This window comes from Stylophora pistillata, chromosome 5 (assembly GCF_964205215.1).
Source record: "Stylophora pistillata chromosome 5, jaStyPist1.2, whole genome shotgun sequence".
NCBI classification, from domain to species: Eukaryota; Metazoa; Cnidaria; class Anthozoa; order Scleractinia; family Pocilloporidae; genus Stylophora; species Stylophora pistillata.
In genome coordinates this window covers 36,220,152-36,236,726 of record NC_142523.1, presented here as the reverse complement: position 1 = coordinate 36,236,726, position 16,575 = coordinate 36,220,152, and the positions used below count along the sequence as shown (strand labels likewise).

General features: G+C 36.9%; 1 protein-coding gene and 1 pseudogene across 2 annotated transcripts in view; both read left to right on the top strand.

Annotated features, from left to right (window-relative positions):
- Nucleotides 1-3,258: 3,258 nt before the first annotated feature.
- On the top strand, nt 3,259-7,114 carry LOC148731717 (uncharacterized; annotated as a pseudogene). The gene is made up of 5 exons (XR_016001991.1): nt 3,259-3,441; nt 4,175-4,475; nt 5,321-5,479; nt 5,930-6,060; nt 6,890-7,114. The product of XR_016001991.1 is annotated as an uncharacterized LOC148731717 (transcript).
- Nucleotides 7,115-14,981: 7,867 nt separating this feature from the next.
- LOC148731714 (uncharacterized) overlaps nt 14,982-16,575 on the top strand; it is a 29,942-nt gene continuing 28,348 nt past the window's right edge. Inside the window, exons 1-3 of the mRNA XM_088762058.1 lie at nt 14,982-15,070; nt 15,520-15,564; nt 16,362-16,547. Of these exons, the coding sequence (XP_088618184.1) occupies nt 15,026-15,070; nt 15,520-15,564; nt 16,362-16,547 (276 nt within the window). The 5' untranslated portion in view covers nt 14,982-15,025. The remainder of the gene's footprint in view (nt 15,071-15,519; nt 15,565-16,361; nt 16,548-16,575) is intronic.

Below are 16,575 nucleotides of genomic sequence, written 5' to 3'. Positions count from 1 at the left end.
GTGACTGATAGTATTTATTGCAATAAACATAATTCAAGTTAATGTATTTCATGGAAAGGAATCAACAGATTTTATTCACAATATTTGTCAAACCAAATTGAATAATTGATTAGGACTATTTTAAATAAATAGCTGTAAACCATAGAATATAAAATTATTTTACAGCTAAACCTGAGTTAAACATGTAAATAAATTTCATTTGACTAATTGAATTTTTAGTTGGAAGTTAATGCATGTATTCATTTAATATTTAGTTATCTCAAAGTTTTCCTTAAATTTCCAGTAATTCTTGAACATTCTCAGAAATTCCTGCAAATTCTTAGGAATTTGTGGCAAGTTTTTAGATGTATAGCCTTTCAGGGAAGTGATTGGTGCTCTGAGTTGGAATTCATAGGAATTGCTTAGAAATCCAAGTCCTGTTGGCTATGAACTTGGAATTTCTGGGTATTTCTAGATTTTTAGAACCAGAGTGGTTGCAGTTGGGAATTTCCATTCAGAATTTACCATGAAAATTCACGCCTCTTATTCCTAGCAATTCCTTGGAAAAAATACTTAGGAATCTGTGGATAATCCTAGGAATTCCAAAATCCATTTTTTGAGGGGGGTTGCAAAGGGGGTTAACATTGACCTACCATAGGTTAACCTTGGTTTTAAATTTCTCGAAACTGACAGAAAAAAAATGCAAATGAAAATTTCCTTTGCAAAGCTACTGAAAGTAAATTAAAACTTTTATACTAACTCCAGTTTAGGTTAATTGTGTTTTGAACAACCTGGCCCAGCTGGTATTTTTAATGCCAATGCAGACCCTTCTCCCCATTCCCCTAGTGGAGGACATTTCTTTACAGTTGGTGACAGGGGTTTTGTTTGTCATCAACTGAAGCAATAGGCTAACTGACTATCCTATTTTTTTTGTTTTTTTGTAACTTTTAAAATTTATCACTTCAATCTCTGTAACAGCCTATTTCTGCCAACAACCCAATTGAACAAGAATCTACAGTCAGTGATATCAGTAAACAAAATGCAAACAAAAAAGAATCCTCTGATGTGACTGTCAGTCTCAGGGAGGCCAATCTTCAACAGAACAACACGATGAAGCACTAGTCCCACCTGCTTCTTTCAATATTAAATCTTCCTTGAACAAGAAGGACTTGATGGATTGTATCAAAGGCACCATTTATGGTATGATTGTATCAAAGGCACCATTTATGGTATGATTGTATCAAAGGCGCCATTTATGGTATGATTGTATCAAAGGCACCATTTATGGTATGATTGTATCAAAGGCACCATTTATGGTATGATTGTATCAAAGGCACCATTTATGGTATGATTGTATCAAAGGCACCATTTATGGTATGATTGTATCAAAGGCACCATTTATGGTATGATTGTATCAAAGGCACCATTTATGGTATGATTGTATCAAAGGCACCATTTATGGTATGATTGTATCAAAGGCACCATTTATGGTATGATTGTATCAAAGGCACCTTTTATGGTATGATTGTATCAAAGGCACCATTAATGGTATGATTATATCAAAGGCACCATTTATGGTATGATTGTATCAAAGGCACCATTTATGGTATGATTGTATCAAAGGCACCATGTATAGTTTTGAAGATACGATAGGATTTTTAAGGGGTGAACTGCCACATAGCAAATAATGTACATCATATCATATTTATGCCTGCCGAATTTCCAGAGTCAAATGCATGCAATTTTTCTAACCTTCAGTAAAAATAATATTTTGATCATAATAATGGTAATAATAATAATAATATCAATGTCTTCATTGCTCATTAGATAAAAATACTTATCTAATGTTACAGGATGAAAGGATTAAAAGTTCAGCTAAGTTATAATAAAAAGGTTAAAAATGTGAAAAACTAGTTACATATATCTGGCATAAAATATCATAAAAGGTTCTATTAAAAAATTAATCTATTTAAAAATGTGTTCTTATAACATTCTGTGTTTATCTTGGGCATTTGGCAGTTTTTACGTCTAAGCTTGTTGGTTAAATTGTTTTTTTCTTACAGTAAGCTTACCTCAGAGGGTGGTTATCAGGCTGTTTAACTTTTTAAAAAATCACTTTTAATTGTGTTTTCTTGTAGTAATGATATAGTCAATCTCATTACCCAAATTTCTGAAAATCCTTCAACTTCTGAACACTATCAAAGATTTTGCAAGGAATGACAAAGGCAGGGGAAGCTGTAATTCTTGATGTCATCTTGAAACCCAAGGTTAACCTTGTAAGGTCCCTTTTGCTTGCATTAGTCGTGCCTTGTATGTTAAACGTCAGTATGCATATTCTCCATACTGTTTTCTAAAACATTCCCATGATACTCATGATGAGAATTTGTTAATCAAACTGTTGGGAAGTCCTTTCAGCCTTAAGGCAGCATCTTTTACTTCATTTTACGTTGATTAAAATAAATCTTTGATGAAGAAGTAAACAATTGCACTATAGAAAAACTGTGAAAGAAAGGTGTTACAAAGCAGCCCCTTCCCATTTCTCCTGTGGAAATGCTCAAAGGCTTGTGCAAACTTAAGACATTTTAACTGAATACTGTATTTACCTGTGTATAAATTGACCTTTTATGACCAAAAATATCAGCTCAAAAAATCACCCTTGACTTATACACGGGTCACACACAAAAACCTGACCCAAACAATCCAAGAAAGTAGCGTAACAATTCCCAGTTGTGGGCATAATCTAAGAAAACAACATGGTGTTCACAATAACCTGGTGGCCTACGATAATTTCTTATTTGCTTTCTGCTTTAAAGCTAGTGTTGACAGACTTGGTTTCAAAGTATCTTTGATTGCTTCTTCCTCAAGCTCCCAAAGTATGAGAGGTTATAATTGTGAACCGGCCTTCACCTCCTCAGACTCCATTACTCAGTAATAAGCCTATATTATTGTATGATTCTTACAGATTTACAGTAAGACACACTGTAAAGAAAGTAAAGAAAGTTTTCAATGCAAGTCAAGATAGGATACGTTTGGAATATGATATGAAGTTCAAGGATGCCCACGGTGGAGATGCCCGACACTGGAGACTGGACAGATGACTCAGATCAAATGATTTTGGTTTTCTAGTCTCCATCACTTTTTCAATGGCTCATCCTTGAGCTCTACTGCAAAGAGCCCCCTGGCACAAGTAAAGACTTTAAGACAGTAAGGGCTCTAGATTGACTTGAGGTAAACCATCATAATAGATAAAAATAATATGTGACCTATTTTGAATACTGATTTGGACTAACTTGGCTTTTTGATTTCTTGCAGTTGGTTCCTGTTTATTTTGCCCAAAAAGAAATTAGGTTTTGGAGCAGAAAAGGTTTTCCAGAGCTAGGTGATAGTGGTGGATGGGAATTGGCGGCACTGCATAATTATGGTGTTCTGCATCACCCTGACTTTCTTACTGATCCACACAAGGTACAGAGCAATGAGGGCAGTCAGTAGTTTGCCCTGCCCTGCTTAAGTAAATATATATGTAATTAATAACTATTTAATATTTATATTGTGCAAATTAACATTGGGATATGATCATATGCACATCAGAATGTTTCATGGTGGACTTAACAGACTGCTTGCTGCAGTTTACAATTTTTTGTGAAGACTAATTTTAATAGATGCCCCCAATTTCAATAAACAGGCCAGACCACAACACCGGGAACTACATTCCCTACTCCCCTGGTCTGGGGCTCAAACCCTCAACCTCCCGCACAGCAGTCCAGCGCTCTACCACTTGAGCTAACCAGGTGGCATAATGAACACTTTTACCCCTAAGATCATGTTTAATAATTCTCATTACTGTCTGCCATACAATTCTTATAGTGTTAGTTTGGAGAATTTGGTATTGGATCATCCTTCACATTTCTGGGATCAGAAAGTCCAGTTATCACTGATATTCTTACCCCATTTTGATGACTGCCGTTATCTATTACTGTGCAGACACATGGCAAGAGCTTCAATTGGTGATCATTTCCTTCATTCTCATAACTTTAATGTATGATTTTGGGCTGATGTTCCAAGGAGAAATTAGATGCTAATCACTCTGAGGGGTAATCATGCATTTGCCTTCCAATAGATCATGAGTAACAACCGATCAAAGTGCGTGAATAATTCAGCTTGTCAAGTAAACTTACTGCTTAATCTTTGTTCTCAGGCAGCCGAGTACGTCTGGGAATCTTCAGGTAGCTTTCTAGCTCCAAACGGAGGTGTCATGCGCACTTCAATTCTAGGAGTTCATAACTTTGGCGACATAGATGCAGTAATAGAGAACACTAAGGCAGCATGTAAAGTCCCATGAAGACCCAAGATGCATCGCGTCTTGTGTTGCCGTGACAACAGCCATTGCAATGATGTTGCAAGGAAAGCATTTTGTGGAGGAGTCTGGAAGCTATGACGCTGAGGCATTGATAAAGGAAGCTTTTGGTTATGTTTGTGCCACACTTGAAACTGACGAGGTAATGTTCGCCAATGTGTTATTGAGCAAGCAAAGAAGACTCGTGAAAGCTGGTGGCCAAAGTAAGCATGCTAACCACTGAATAAATAACTAATAAATAAACTTAGTCCCCATAATTAAAAGGGGGTAAGTTTATAAGAAAAATGTGGTGCTGCATCGGTAGGAGGTATAAAAAGATCATTTTTTTGGATCAACTAAGTTGATAATGGAAATTAGCCAGCTTAAAAATTGTAAAGTTGAGATTTGGAGCGTTAGCCCTTTGTCAAAGCGACTTGCTTTATTTGGCCCTCAAGCAACCAGGATTAGACATTTCTCCTACCAGCTACTTAAAGGCTCAACATGGAAAGACTCTATCGAGATAGCCAGCTTAGAGCCTGGTTCTCAGGTTAAGTGGAGATGCAGGTTCCCTGAAGTGCGCACGTAAGCATAGACATAGGCAGTCCTGTCTTAAGTGTGTATGAAATGATTCTAAGGTATTTCAGTTTTCTGTTGATTTACGACAAGTAAAATTACCAGTAGATTATTGACCGCTTCAAGGACTTGTCATTATTTATCGCCAGTCAAAAGGGGGGGGGGGGGAGATTCTTGGGAGGTTTCCAGGGAGAACTGAGAGAGAACCTGTCGCCGCCAATAGAGTTTAAATGGGGATTATAGAAAATTTACTCCGGTACCATAGAAAGATCACAGAGCGTTATGGGGAAATCTGGTAAATTTTCTCCTGACACAACAAAAATCCTCACGCCTCCCCTCCTCAGGCGATAAATAACGACCGGTACCATAGAGCATCTGTATGTGGCCTGTCAGTTTAAACCAAAGTGAGAACCTTATCTCGTGAATTGCTTTTAGAAAAAGGGTTTGGATGAACACATGTTTGCTAAGTCATTGGAAGATCTACAGCTTGACCAACGCGGCAAAATAGGTTACACGTACAAATGTTTAGGCGCCGGAATTTTGTCCTTGAGGCAGGATGATTTTCGTGCTGCCATAGAAGCTGTGGCATATGAGGTAAGTCTGATACTTGGCAAGACACAATATCTCTTTGGATTTACTTGTAAAAACCATCATTTTGAAGAGTCCAAATGAATTGTAGTTTCTACGGAGTTTATGTCTGAATTGCCGAGGGAATGTGAATATGAAGCATTGTCATACCTTTAGAAAATTCGTGTCTCTGGGTACAAAATCTTCCAAAATTTTGATGCGCTACTCATCTTACAAGAATTTGCAATCTGCAGGCAAGGCCCATTATGTAGGACTATCGGTGCACCATTTAGAAGTCAGTTATAGGGCTTTGTTAGGTTGTTGGAAATTTTTTTACGATTAAAGAAAATTTTAAAGTTCAAGTTTTAAGCCACATATATTTCAACAATGTGGTTAATTTTTCTTTTTTTTTTTTTTTTTTTTTTTTTTTTTTTTTTTTTTTCACGCACTAAATTGCGAACCTATGTTTCTTCTCAGGCCGGAGACGCTGACACAAATGGCGCAGTAGCCGGGGCGCTGTTAGGCTGTAAACTGGGTGCCAGTAAACTGCCAGAATCTTGGCTCAATGAATTGCTACATAAAAAGTGGCTAGATGAGAAGATTAAGAAGTAAGTAACACATAGAATTGCTAGGGGTTTCGAACATTTAAATATAGCCAAACAAAACAAGGAACTATATCCTGGCACATTTCAAGTGATAAATCACTCACGTGATGGGCACGTGGAACGAGGCACGCGCAATGAGGTGCGTGACTCGGACCGTAAGTCACGCATAAAGTCACGAAAAAAGTACAATTTATATAAACTGGCGTTTCTAATACCAGTTAAAAGATAATCATTATAACATGTACGTTCCGAAAAATTGTAGAATAAAAGCTCCCTGAAAAGGTTTTTGAAAGAAATGTTTATATTTGTATCAGTAGGGCCTCTGAAACGAAGATAATAATCCACGGCTTGTGTAAGACGGAAACTGGACCAATTATAAGATCGCGGTTTTCATAAACCGCGAAATGTTCGTATGAGGGGTTCATATCTTAGGTCTTGTGAACATGTGTGAGGTCACGAGCACGGGAAAAATGCCCAAGAGCGGGAAAATATTGCGCTTTCGCATTCTAAGGTCGCGTCTTGCGTAAGCCGCGAATGAGCTGCGATGCCATTTATACGAGTAGTTCCGCATCTTATCAAAGCCGCGGCTTATTCAAGACGTTCTCGAAACCCCTATTTTGCAGAAGCGGCCTTAAAAGTGGCAGTGTAACGTTTACACGATGAGTTCGCGACTTAGCTAAGCTGCGAATTAGTTTCTAAGTATAATCGGCGCTAATATTGGTGAACCTGCTTTTTACTCTCAGTTGGCGGAAAGACGGCGGAAGGTAGCGTTATATCATTTGCATTTTTTAGTTTCATTGTCAAACAAAGTTGCTTTACCTTTTTTTTTCAGGTTCTTGGCTCTTCTTGGTCTGACTTAATGAAGATTCAAAACCCGCGCCTTTTTTTACTGTGACGATATTTAGCTACAACTTTTTTTTCTTTTATTTTTACCTCATCATTTACACTCCTTTTTGAACTAGTATTTAGATAGATCCAAATAGATATTATTAGAAATTTTAACTAAGTTATTTCCTTAAGGGTTATAATTTAATTTTAGAATCATTTCAAAATTAGAAAAAACCAGGAAAGATTTATTACTCGACGTTTCGGGGTAATAAATCTTTCCTGGTTTTTTCTATGCCTTTGCTTTAGCAAATCCCTGCTGATCAAGTATTTCAAAATTAGATCTTATTAGATCTAAGCAGAAATTTATAAAATTTCAAAGGGGTTTTGCTCACATATTTTTGTTTCTATGCACTTGGATTATTATAGAATGCGAATTTGATAATGTTCATGTTACTTTGCGCAGTACAAGCCCTAAAATGTCATTTACATTTCAAGTTTAACCTATAACTATGAGAAACAAGGAGAATACTACCTGCGCTAGTTTTAGCGTCATGTTAGTGTTATGAGTAACACACCTGTCTACATACACACACAGAAACTCACACAAACTCGCCTTCTGAAAAGAAGTCTTCAAACTTAGGTAACAGTTAAAGTATGTTCCGTACAAATGGAATTAGAAGGATATATTAGATTACAAGAGGACAAAACGGCTAATTGAAGCTCTACCGAATATACATTGAGATGTAGTAAAGATACTAATAAAACAATGGACAAAACCCCAAAGAATGTATCAAGTGAAATAACTTTTCTTCGGTTCGGAAATTCCTCAGAACGGTGAATTCACATAGCCACCCCAGTAAGGGAAAGATTTAATGCGTAATGAAAGGATGGTGCGCATGGTGACTGAAAATCAAATATTGGCGCAGAAGAAAAAGAAATAAAGAAGTTTAAATTTTTGGTGCAAGAAGGAATAAACATTTCAAGGAAAGGTGAAAATGAGGACAAAAAGTCTTGTGATGGCATAAAAAAAAAAATGGTTACCTCAAAAAGTGCGAGAGAGCTGGGGACAAATAACAGTTGTACGTAACGAAGAGTACGACGGGAGGGCAGGTTGCCCAGGCTTCCTTCAGGGAAGACTGAGGACAAGTCAGTATTGGTGTGAGACACGTAAAATAGAGAGAAACATGGCAAAGCACCGTTTTATTTTTCTTTTACTTGCTCAAACTGCTACAGCTTATAAATTAAACCCCTGGCCTTCTATTTAGTACCTTGAGGTTACAGGCGCCGTCTTCTGGGATTTTCGGAATTAACCGCTGGGCCAGAATCGGACAGCAGAAATTTGGGGTGCAGTCAACGTCAAATTGACACCTGGCTTATTAAAAAATTAAGAAATAGTTACTAATAAAACTGTTTTTCGCACTGAACTGCACGCGGATTTCTTTACCTAAGGATCTGTTGATGGGCTTTTTGGTTCGTTCTAGAAGTAAACTTTAATTTGTCGTTGACACCCGTTTCTAGAAATCTCCTTCATCTCGATCTCAGCAAAGTAAGACAACCCCTTCCTAGGCTGCGCTCTAGTTATCGTAAGAAATCCCAAGAAACGCTTTACTCTGTAAGCTGTGTTAGCTGCGCTGACAAAAAAAGAGAAGAGTGCACTTCAATCAGCTTGAAAAACTCACTTTAAATATACCTTGCGAAATAGAAATAATTGTTTTTCTTGTTGTTACTATTTACAAACAAATTTCTTGAAGCTATACTGAGAAACAATACCGTCTTGATGACATAACCCATAAGGTAAGGTTTTCGTCAAATCTTTGATAAGTTGTCACAGATGTTGTGGAACAATTTGCTTTGAAAATATTATTTATAAAAAAATTTCAAATGTAGATGTTCAGGTAACACTAATATTAATGATATGTAAGGCTATCCCTCGAAAACGAAACGGTCCTATGTATAATTAAGGATTTTGTAGCAAGTAATTTTAAAATTTAAATGAGTTAAAATCACACATCCCCATATATAAAAATGTGCATGATCATGGCATGGGCTTGTGTAGCAAAGCAGCTCAGTCACATTAGTGCATCGCAGTTATCAAACTCCGTATTCTTCCCTTTAAAAATTATTTTGATATGTGATATGGAGAAAACAAGGAATCCAGCAAATTTCTCAACTGAAACCCAAGATTAAAAGAGAATTGAGGTTGCCATTTCAATGAATAAAATTAGCCTTGCCTGTTTTGGGTTTGATATTAAATAACCAAAGACGACAAAGGGATAAAGTCGATTTTGCGTTTCTGCCAGAAACGCAAATTACACCACTTGCTCTTTAATTTAAACCGCAGTTCACGCCAACATTTGAAAGAAAACACTTACGTTTTGTTTTAAGGTTTAACACATCTATTTTGGAAATTGCATATGGAGATTTTCAATCTTTGTTTTCGCTTTTATAACTCAAGCTAAGCACCATTCTTTAAGCCTCAGAGAGAGCCTCGTTCCTGTGATAGGAAGGGTGATGTAGGCTGTCTCCTTACATTCTAGTCCATCTGCGCAGCCGCACTTTTGTACGTCCTCAAGAATAAATAAAAAGGAAAATGTTATTACGCTAAAAGCTTAAGGAAGCTTAAAGTCAATTTTGGAAAGATGAGAGAAACTTTATCAATATCTTACCAAAAAGAAATGCTATTAATGGCTTACCCTCAAAATGCAGGTGAAGTATTTCTTGAGTTTAGGAATACATCGCTTGTTAAAGGCACAGCATCTATTGTAACTGCAATCTTCTACGGTCAGGCATCTCTAATTCATGACGAAAAAGGAATTTTCCTTGAAATGTAAAGAAGCCTAGGTTTGGGTTTCTTTACGTTTTGTCAACTACCTCACGAATGAATGAATGAATGAATGTTTGAATGAATGAAAAACTTTATTTAAGTGTCTATGTTTTTAGCTATAAGCTAATGGAGGACACTAAAAAATTTAAAAGTCAAATACATTTACATATGAAGATAATAGTTATTTACAGTAGATAATTAAAAAGATTATAAAGTTATTTAGTTAAGTTTGAAATTTCGACGAGAGTTGAGAGGTCGACTTTTCTTATGTTCTTCTTGAACGAATTTAGAGTTTCTATCGTTCTTAGGTGTCTTGGTAACTTCGACCAGATGAGAGGTCCCATATATTTAATAGAATTCCTACCAAATCTTACAGTATCTTGGCAGTTCGAAGTCACTGTTCCGTAAATTATACTGAGTGTTCTTTATATTAAATATGTCAGAAATATTCTCGGGTACGAGACTATGCTCAACTTTAAACATCAAAGTGGCAATGTCTTGTAGGCGCCGATTGCACAAAGTCGGTAGTTTGGCGCGACTTAGCAGTTCTTGATAGGACGCTGATCTAGTTTTGTACACCGCCCTAAGTGCTCGCTCCTGAATCCGCTCAAGCATTCTCCGTTCCAATGCATTACAAAAGTGCCATACTAGATGACAGTAGGTTAGATGGGGCAGAATTGATAGTTTAGCATTACAGGGTATCAAATTGCGTAACCGCACTAGGACCCCTACTTTTTGACTGGCCTTAGAGCATAGATCACTGATATGACTAGTAAAACTCAATTTTTTATTGATTTGAACTCCTAAAAGTCGTTTCTCCCCCATTCTCTCAAGAATGGTATGACCGTCATCAGAAAAGTTATCGGTCCTCAAACATTTTCAATCATTCCAACAAACTTTCAAACTTACGTTGAAGTACAGCCAGCGCCTGACCTTCATGGGTGCATCTGCTGCCTGGTTATCAAGGTCGATCGTCTCCACTTCGATATCCATATCTCCCGGCATGCATTGTTTAACGGGATTCTCGATTCCGCGTTCTATCACATTCTTGGTGAGAACGCAGGAAAGACCATTCTGGCAAGTGCAATCTCCTTCCTGGCAACAGAAAAGGAGTGCAGAGAGCAGAATAAAAATTCTCATCCGGTGAACTTGCCACCCGCTTTGTCGTATGAAGAGCGAGCTTAATGAAGAGGTAACCTCACAGCTGAATAAATTCTTAGGAAGTTTGTTCTTCGTTCTTCTTCTTTGTTTTTTTTAATAACTTAGAAAGGCATCGATTTTCTTTTTCTTTGCCAGTCGCTAATAATGACACAAAACTAGTATAACCTTGGCCTCTAAAACATTAAGACAGCATTGCGGTGTCATCTGGCAGGACGCTACAAAACACAAGTCTCTTCATGAAAAGTATTCGAAGCATATATGTGGTAGAATTGTTATAGAAAATTTGAGTTACCAGACTTCTTAAAGACAGCATTTTATGGCATTGAACAATAAAATAATCTAATTAAGGTGTTTACTCACCGGCTTGTTACAAACTGAAAGTTCAGGAAGTTCTGAACATCCTTGAAGAAAAAGAAAAGAACAACATGTACAAGAAATGTGTGGAGTAATTGGAATCGGACATTTTACTCGATGAGTACAAACAACGACAACAACAAACCGAACAGAACAAGACCCATATCTGGTTTCCAAGTTTGCTCACAAGTTTAAAAAAGATGTATGTTTTGTCTTTGTTTCCAGTTTTCCTTCAATGAGCGCGTGGTATAAATTAAAAGAAGTTCTGTGAAGTATTTGATAATGAATTATTTAAAGATTTGATTAAGAAGAAAACACGCCGTTTTGCCAGCAAATAATCTGTTCCAGTTTGATAGAATTAAACTCAGTTTTAGCGGTGCGTGTCTAAAATTGAAATAAAAGATGATGCTCAGTAGCAACATGTGTCTTAAATCCCTCAAAGCTCACCAAAGCAAGTGAAATGCTTAAGCTCAAAATTAGTATGGCAGTCATCATGTTTCTTTCGTTTAACTAAAAGAGCCTAAAGTATACAACTGCAATGTAGTTCACACTCTAACGGGACGTTTTAACTGAAACTTTGTTCCTTATACTTCACTATTTTTAAAACAATTTTATAGTACAGTATTTTCACAGATATTATTAAAAAAAGAAGCAAGAGTACTTTTAAACATCTTACGTAAACGAACATTTTCAATGTGATAATGTGTTTTTTCAACTGTTTGTACGCATACACCGCAAGGGTCATGATCGAAACGCATGCGAGTGGAACCCTTGATGCCAGACAAGGGATTTCAATCATGTCCACGTATAATAGCATTATTTCATGTGTCGTAAGACTAAAAAAAAAATTAAATTGTAAGGAAGTATTCATCTCTACAGCACAGACGCATCCGCCTGTATATTAGGACGACAAGTCCTTTGCACGATAACCTTTGTATCGCCTTAGGTTGTTTAAGCCAGTTAGTGAAATCCGTGGTAGTAGTTAAGTGTGCAGTACACTTTTTCAAAGTATCAATGCATATTGAGGACGTTTCTTTTTTTTCTAATGGCAAGTTATCTTCATGTCTTTATCTGCTTTTTCTTTCATTCTTAGCGTAAAAGATATAGTTATCAAAGTTAGTAAAAAATTAATGATTCATGTATTTTTTTTTAAGATTTTCGATTGTAAAAAACTTCGGTAAGCCACCCAAAACAGTACTCAAGAGGTTTAGAGAAACCGACTAAATCGAGGTAAATATTTGTGCTTAAGAATAAGAAAGACCCCCACCCCACCTGTTCTTCCGCTGACCCCTTAATCGAAAGTCAAGCAATGGTTTCGCTGTACGTGGCTCAACCCTAAGCAAAACCTTTCGACTCTGCGCTTTGGCGGCTAAAAGCTTGGAGGACTAAGCACAAATCAGACATGACTAAGTTGGCATTGCAGCTGAACAACTTTGCACTGTGTTAAGAGCTCCTTTCTGCGGACATACATAATTATCCAACACTAACGCACTGAGTGTTGTCTCCTAAAGTGCTTTACTCAACACGCAGTTGAACAAGCTTCGTTTCATTTTCATTTAAACGCGCTGTTTGAAATACTTAGCCTCATTTTGCACTCCTCGAGATAAATTGCAAAACATACCCCTTCAACATTTTTCTCGGAAACTTTAAGAGCATGGCGTGAGGGCCTTTAGTCACAATTTGTTTCATCAAGATCATAGCCTCTACATCGTTGTGAGCGATTCAAATTCCATTCACTCAAACTCAAGCCATGAAGATCTTCATTTTTCTGAGCCTCTGTGCCCCTCTTAGTCTGGTGAGACTCCAAACGTTGAAACGTTTCATTTCTTTTAATATTCCATCTTTTCCCTCTCAGTAGAATGAAGACAATCACTAACTCATATCCCTAACCAGATCACGCGTTTTGGGAACGCTCTTTGAAGAGCCAATTAAGATGCGTGTGTTTCTTTCAGGGATGCTCAAATGTTCCTGAACTTGCAGCCTGTAGCAGAGAGGTGAGCTCAAAACACATTTCTTATTCTTCATGGTGTTGATAAATATTTATGGTAGTAATGTTTGTAGTCACTTCAATTAATCACTTAAATGGCTAAGAGAAATTTTCCACCGCTCTTATTGCGCCACCAAAGCTTCTGCCTCTAGGTCTGTAAGATTTTTGTGTTGCATAGGATGTGGGTTCTTTAACGTCCCCTGCCGAAATTAACTCATTGATAGGTGCAGGAGACGGGACCTCCGGCTTTACCTCCTATCCGAGAAGACGAGGCAATGTGAATGAAGCGTCTTGCTTAAAGGACACAACGTCAAGCCCCAGCCAGGACTTGAACCAGGGCCATCTGACCCAGAGTCTAGCGTACTGACCACTGGACTACTCACGCCTCACAGTACTTCACATGTTATTTAACGGTTAGTTGCAGCATGAAGGTTTAGATTATTTCTTGTAGTCCAGTCGTAATAAAGGCAATAACATCGGTGGGGTATCATTAACAATCTTGCCATCGCTATCCTTATTTGCGCAGTTATCCTTTTGATCGTAATTATTATTATAATTAGCGTCCGCCATTATTATTAGTATTATTAGAACTATTATTATCATTATTATTATTATTAATATCATTATGAGCAGAGTCAAGAGCCTTATCATTATTACTATCGGTATTGTTCTTATTATCATTATTATTATCATCAGACTCATAATTATAAGCAGTGCCACCATCATTATCAAAATTATCTATATCATCATCACTGTATTGATAACCATAATGAAAACGAAAAAACAAAACAAAAAAATACGCGCCTCTGATTGGCTGAAAACGAATGTATTTTACCATGTATTTGTAAAACGATGTATATTACAAATAGTGCGCGTGTGCTGTCAAAACTTCGTTTTTCTTGACTTAATGTGAGGATTTTTTCTTTTAAATTATTAGTAAGTAATGCCATGATTAGTCGTGCAGTTTAATGTAAAAGAGAACCTTACTAAATTTTTCAGACTACAAATTGCACTTACCTTACGGTATCGTGCAATGTTTTTGTCTTTGAAAAATTTACTCGCACCATTTACCAGCCTTTCTTCATCGCCAAAAAAGGAAGCTTTGATTAACAAAATAACATACACTGTTAGCCCTTGTTTTAAGACTTCTTAAACCTGTTATAGATACTTCACGGTATATGACTTATTCTCTTAAAGCACCAACAATTTAACGCAATCATGTTAGTTAAGCTGTATTTGTAGACATAGACTGTAAACGTAGTTATTCGTCGTAGTAGAAGCATTAACAAATCGTCGAATAACCATTTTTCAGAAGTTTGGGTCAGAAAAATTCCTCATTTTCCCCAACAAGGGATTATTGAAGCGCGTTCTGAGAAACATGCATGCCAATTTGAATTTCTCTCCATAACAAATGGTTTCTTTTGTATCATTTCTATAATTATATTCACCATAAAATTATAAGGCAAGGATATAACTGAAATGTAATTGCGTTTGATAAATTTGCCGTGGCAATTAACATTCAGAGCGGAAATTGTTTATTCTTCTAAAAAGAGCACATCAAAAATACTTTAGAATGGGTTCTGTTTTCTTTATTCCTTTCAACAAACAGCTAAGCAAATTTTGATTTTACAAAAACAGTTTTCGTTTGAAATACTTGTTTAAAGACTCTCAGATTGTTAGTAATGTTGTAAAAGCTGCTACTCAGCCTTTGCGCCTCAAAACTATAAAACAGCTGACACAGCAGATCACAGCACTCAACTTCCCCAAAAGTTCAGTTGGATCTGAGAGTTTCTGTTAGTCGTTTCATTGAAGTCATGAAGATTCTCATCATTCTGAGTATTTGCACTACGGCTGCTTTGGTGAGTTTCACAGCAACTTAAGAAATAATTTCAAGCCTTTTTCCTCATAAAGATGATTTATGTGCTTTTCACAGAGCTTTTCCATTAAGCGACAGGCACTTTCTTTCCTTCAGCGAGCGGAAAGTTTTGAAACAATCTATTAAGGCGTTATTGGAGTTTAATTTTTTTGTGTGTTACTAGAAATGAATTGTTTGATGTTTTTTCCGACGTTTCAACGATACCAATTCTCTCCTCTTGGATTCAATGGATGTCATGCGTCAGAAATAGAAGTGATAGTTAAGAAAGAGCTTATTTGATACAAGAAAAAGAATTGAAAATAATAATCGACATTGGATTTTTAGTGTTTAGAGTCTACAGTCACCAAGATAATACAGCCTTATAAGTTGGCACAAGGCAGACTCTCGTGGAACAATTTTTAAAGTCAAGACATCTTTTCTACCTTTCTCTAGGGATGCAGTAATCTTCCTAAACTGGCGGCTTGCAACGTTGCTCCGGTAGGTGACTGAATGATGCTTGGGGTTCTCAGACTATTTGGGTGGCTAAGCGTATCAGTAAGAGAAGAATCAAATTCTGTATTATATGTACCGGCGCTTGTCCACCGCTAGCTGGACCGCACAAAATCCACTGGTAAATACAATGCACCGCACCAAACTTCTTTGGGAACGTCTCCTTCTTTATTATTGTATTACACCGTGAAACTAAAAATTGATTTAAGAAATTATGGACATGCAGATAGATTAAGAAATGCTTCAGGTGCATCAAACTTACATAATTTCCGGGTTTGGCGAGGGTTGAAATCAATCGAACCTTTCCTTTCTTTCCTTTGCTGATTTGTTTCCTTCCGAGCACGAGTGCTTACCAAAAACTGATCAAAGGGCCTCTTATCAGATATATTAAATTACACTTAAGAACGCGTGACAAGCCACCTAGTGCGACTTAAAAGATTATAATAAACCTGAAATCAAACAAGGAACAGAAACTCGTGCTATAGGAGCACTTACAAACATAATAAAAAAGAAAAGAAATACTCTGTCTTAGCGTCAAGAGGATATCAGGAGAAGGTTTAAAGGAAAAGGCGTCCCAGTGGACTGATAGATCAAAATTATGTTTATGTACGAGAAAGGGAAAAGGGAAGAGAGATTAAAACTCATTATATGATAAGCGTTTCGATTGCTTCTTACTTATGATTTATTTTGGTTTTTTTTCATATAAAACAAATACATTCCATGTCGTTGTCTGTCTGTTCTGCAAAAGATCACAGATGACGTCAAAATGTGGTGATTCATTTCAGGGCGGAGGAGACTGTGGCTGCCAAGCCGGTTTGTCCTGTTCGTTGACCAAGAATATGATCTACAATGGACAGGTTATTCCTGTTAAACAGTGCATGCCGGAAGGAATGAACATTGAGGTGGAAGAGGTGGATCTGGATAACCAGTCTGCTGACGAACCCAAGAGGAAAAAACGATTTCTTTTTAACGTAAGAATTTTAACTTCCCCTCCTCGCT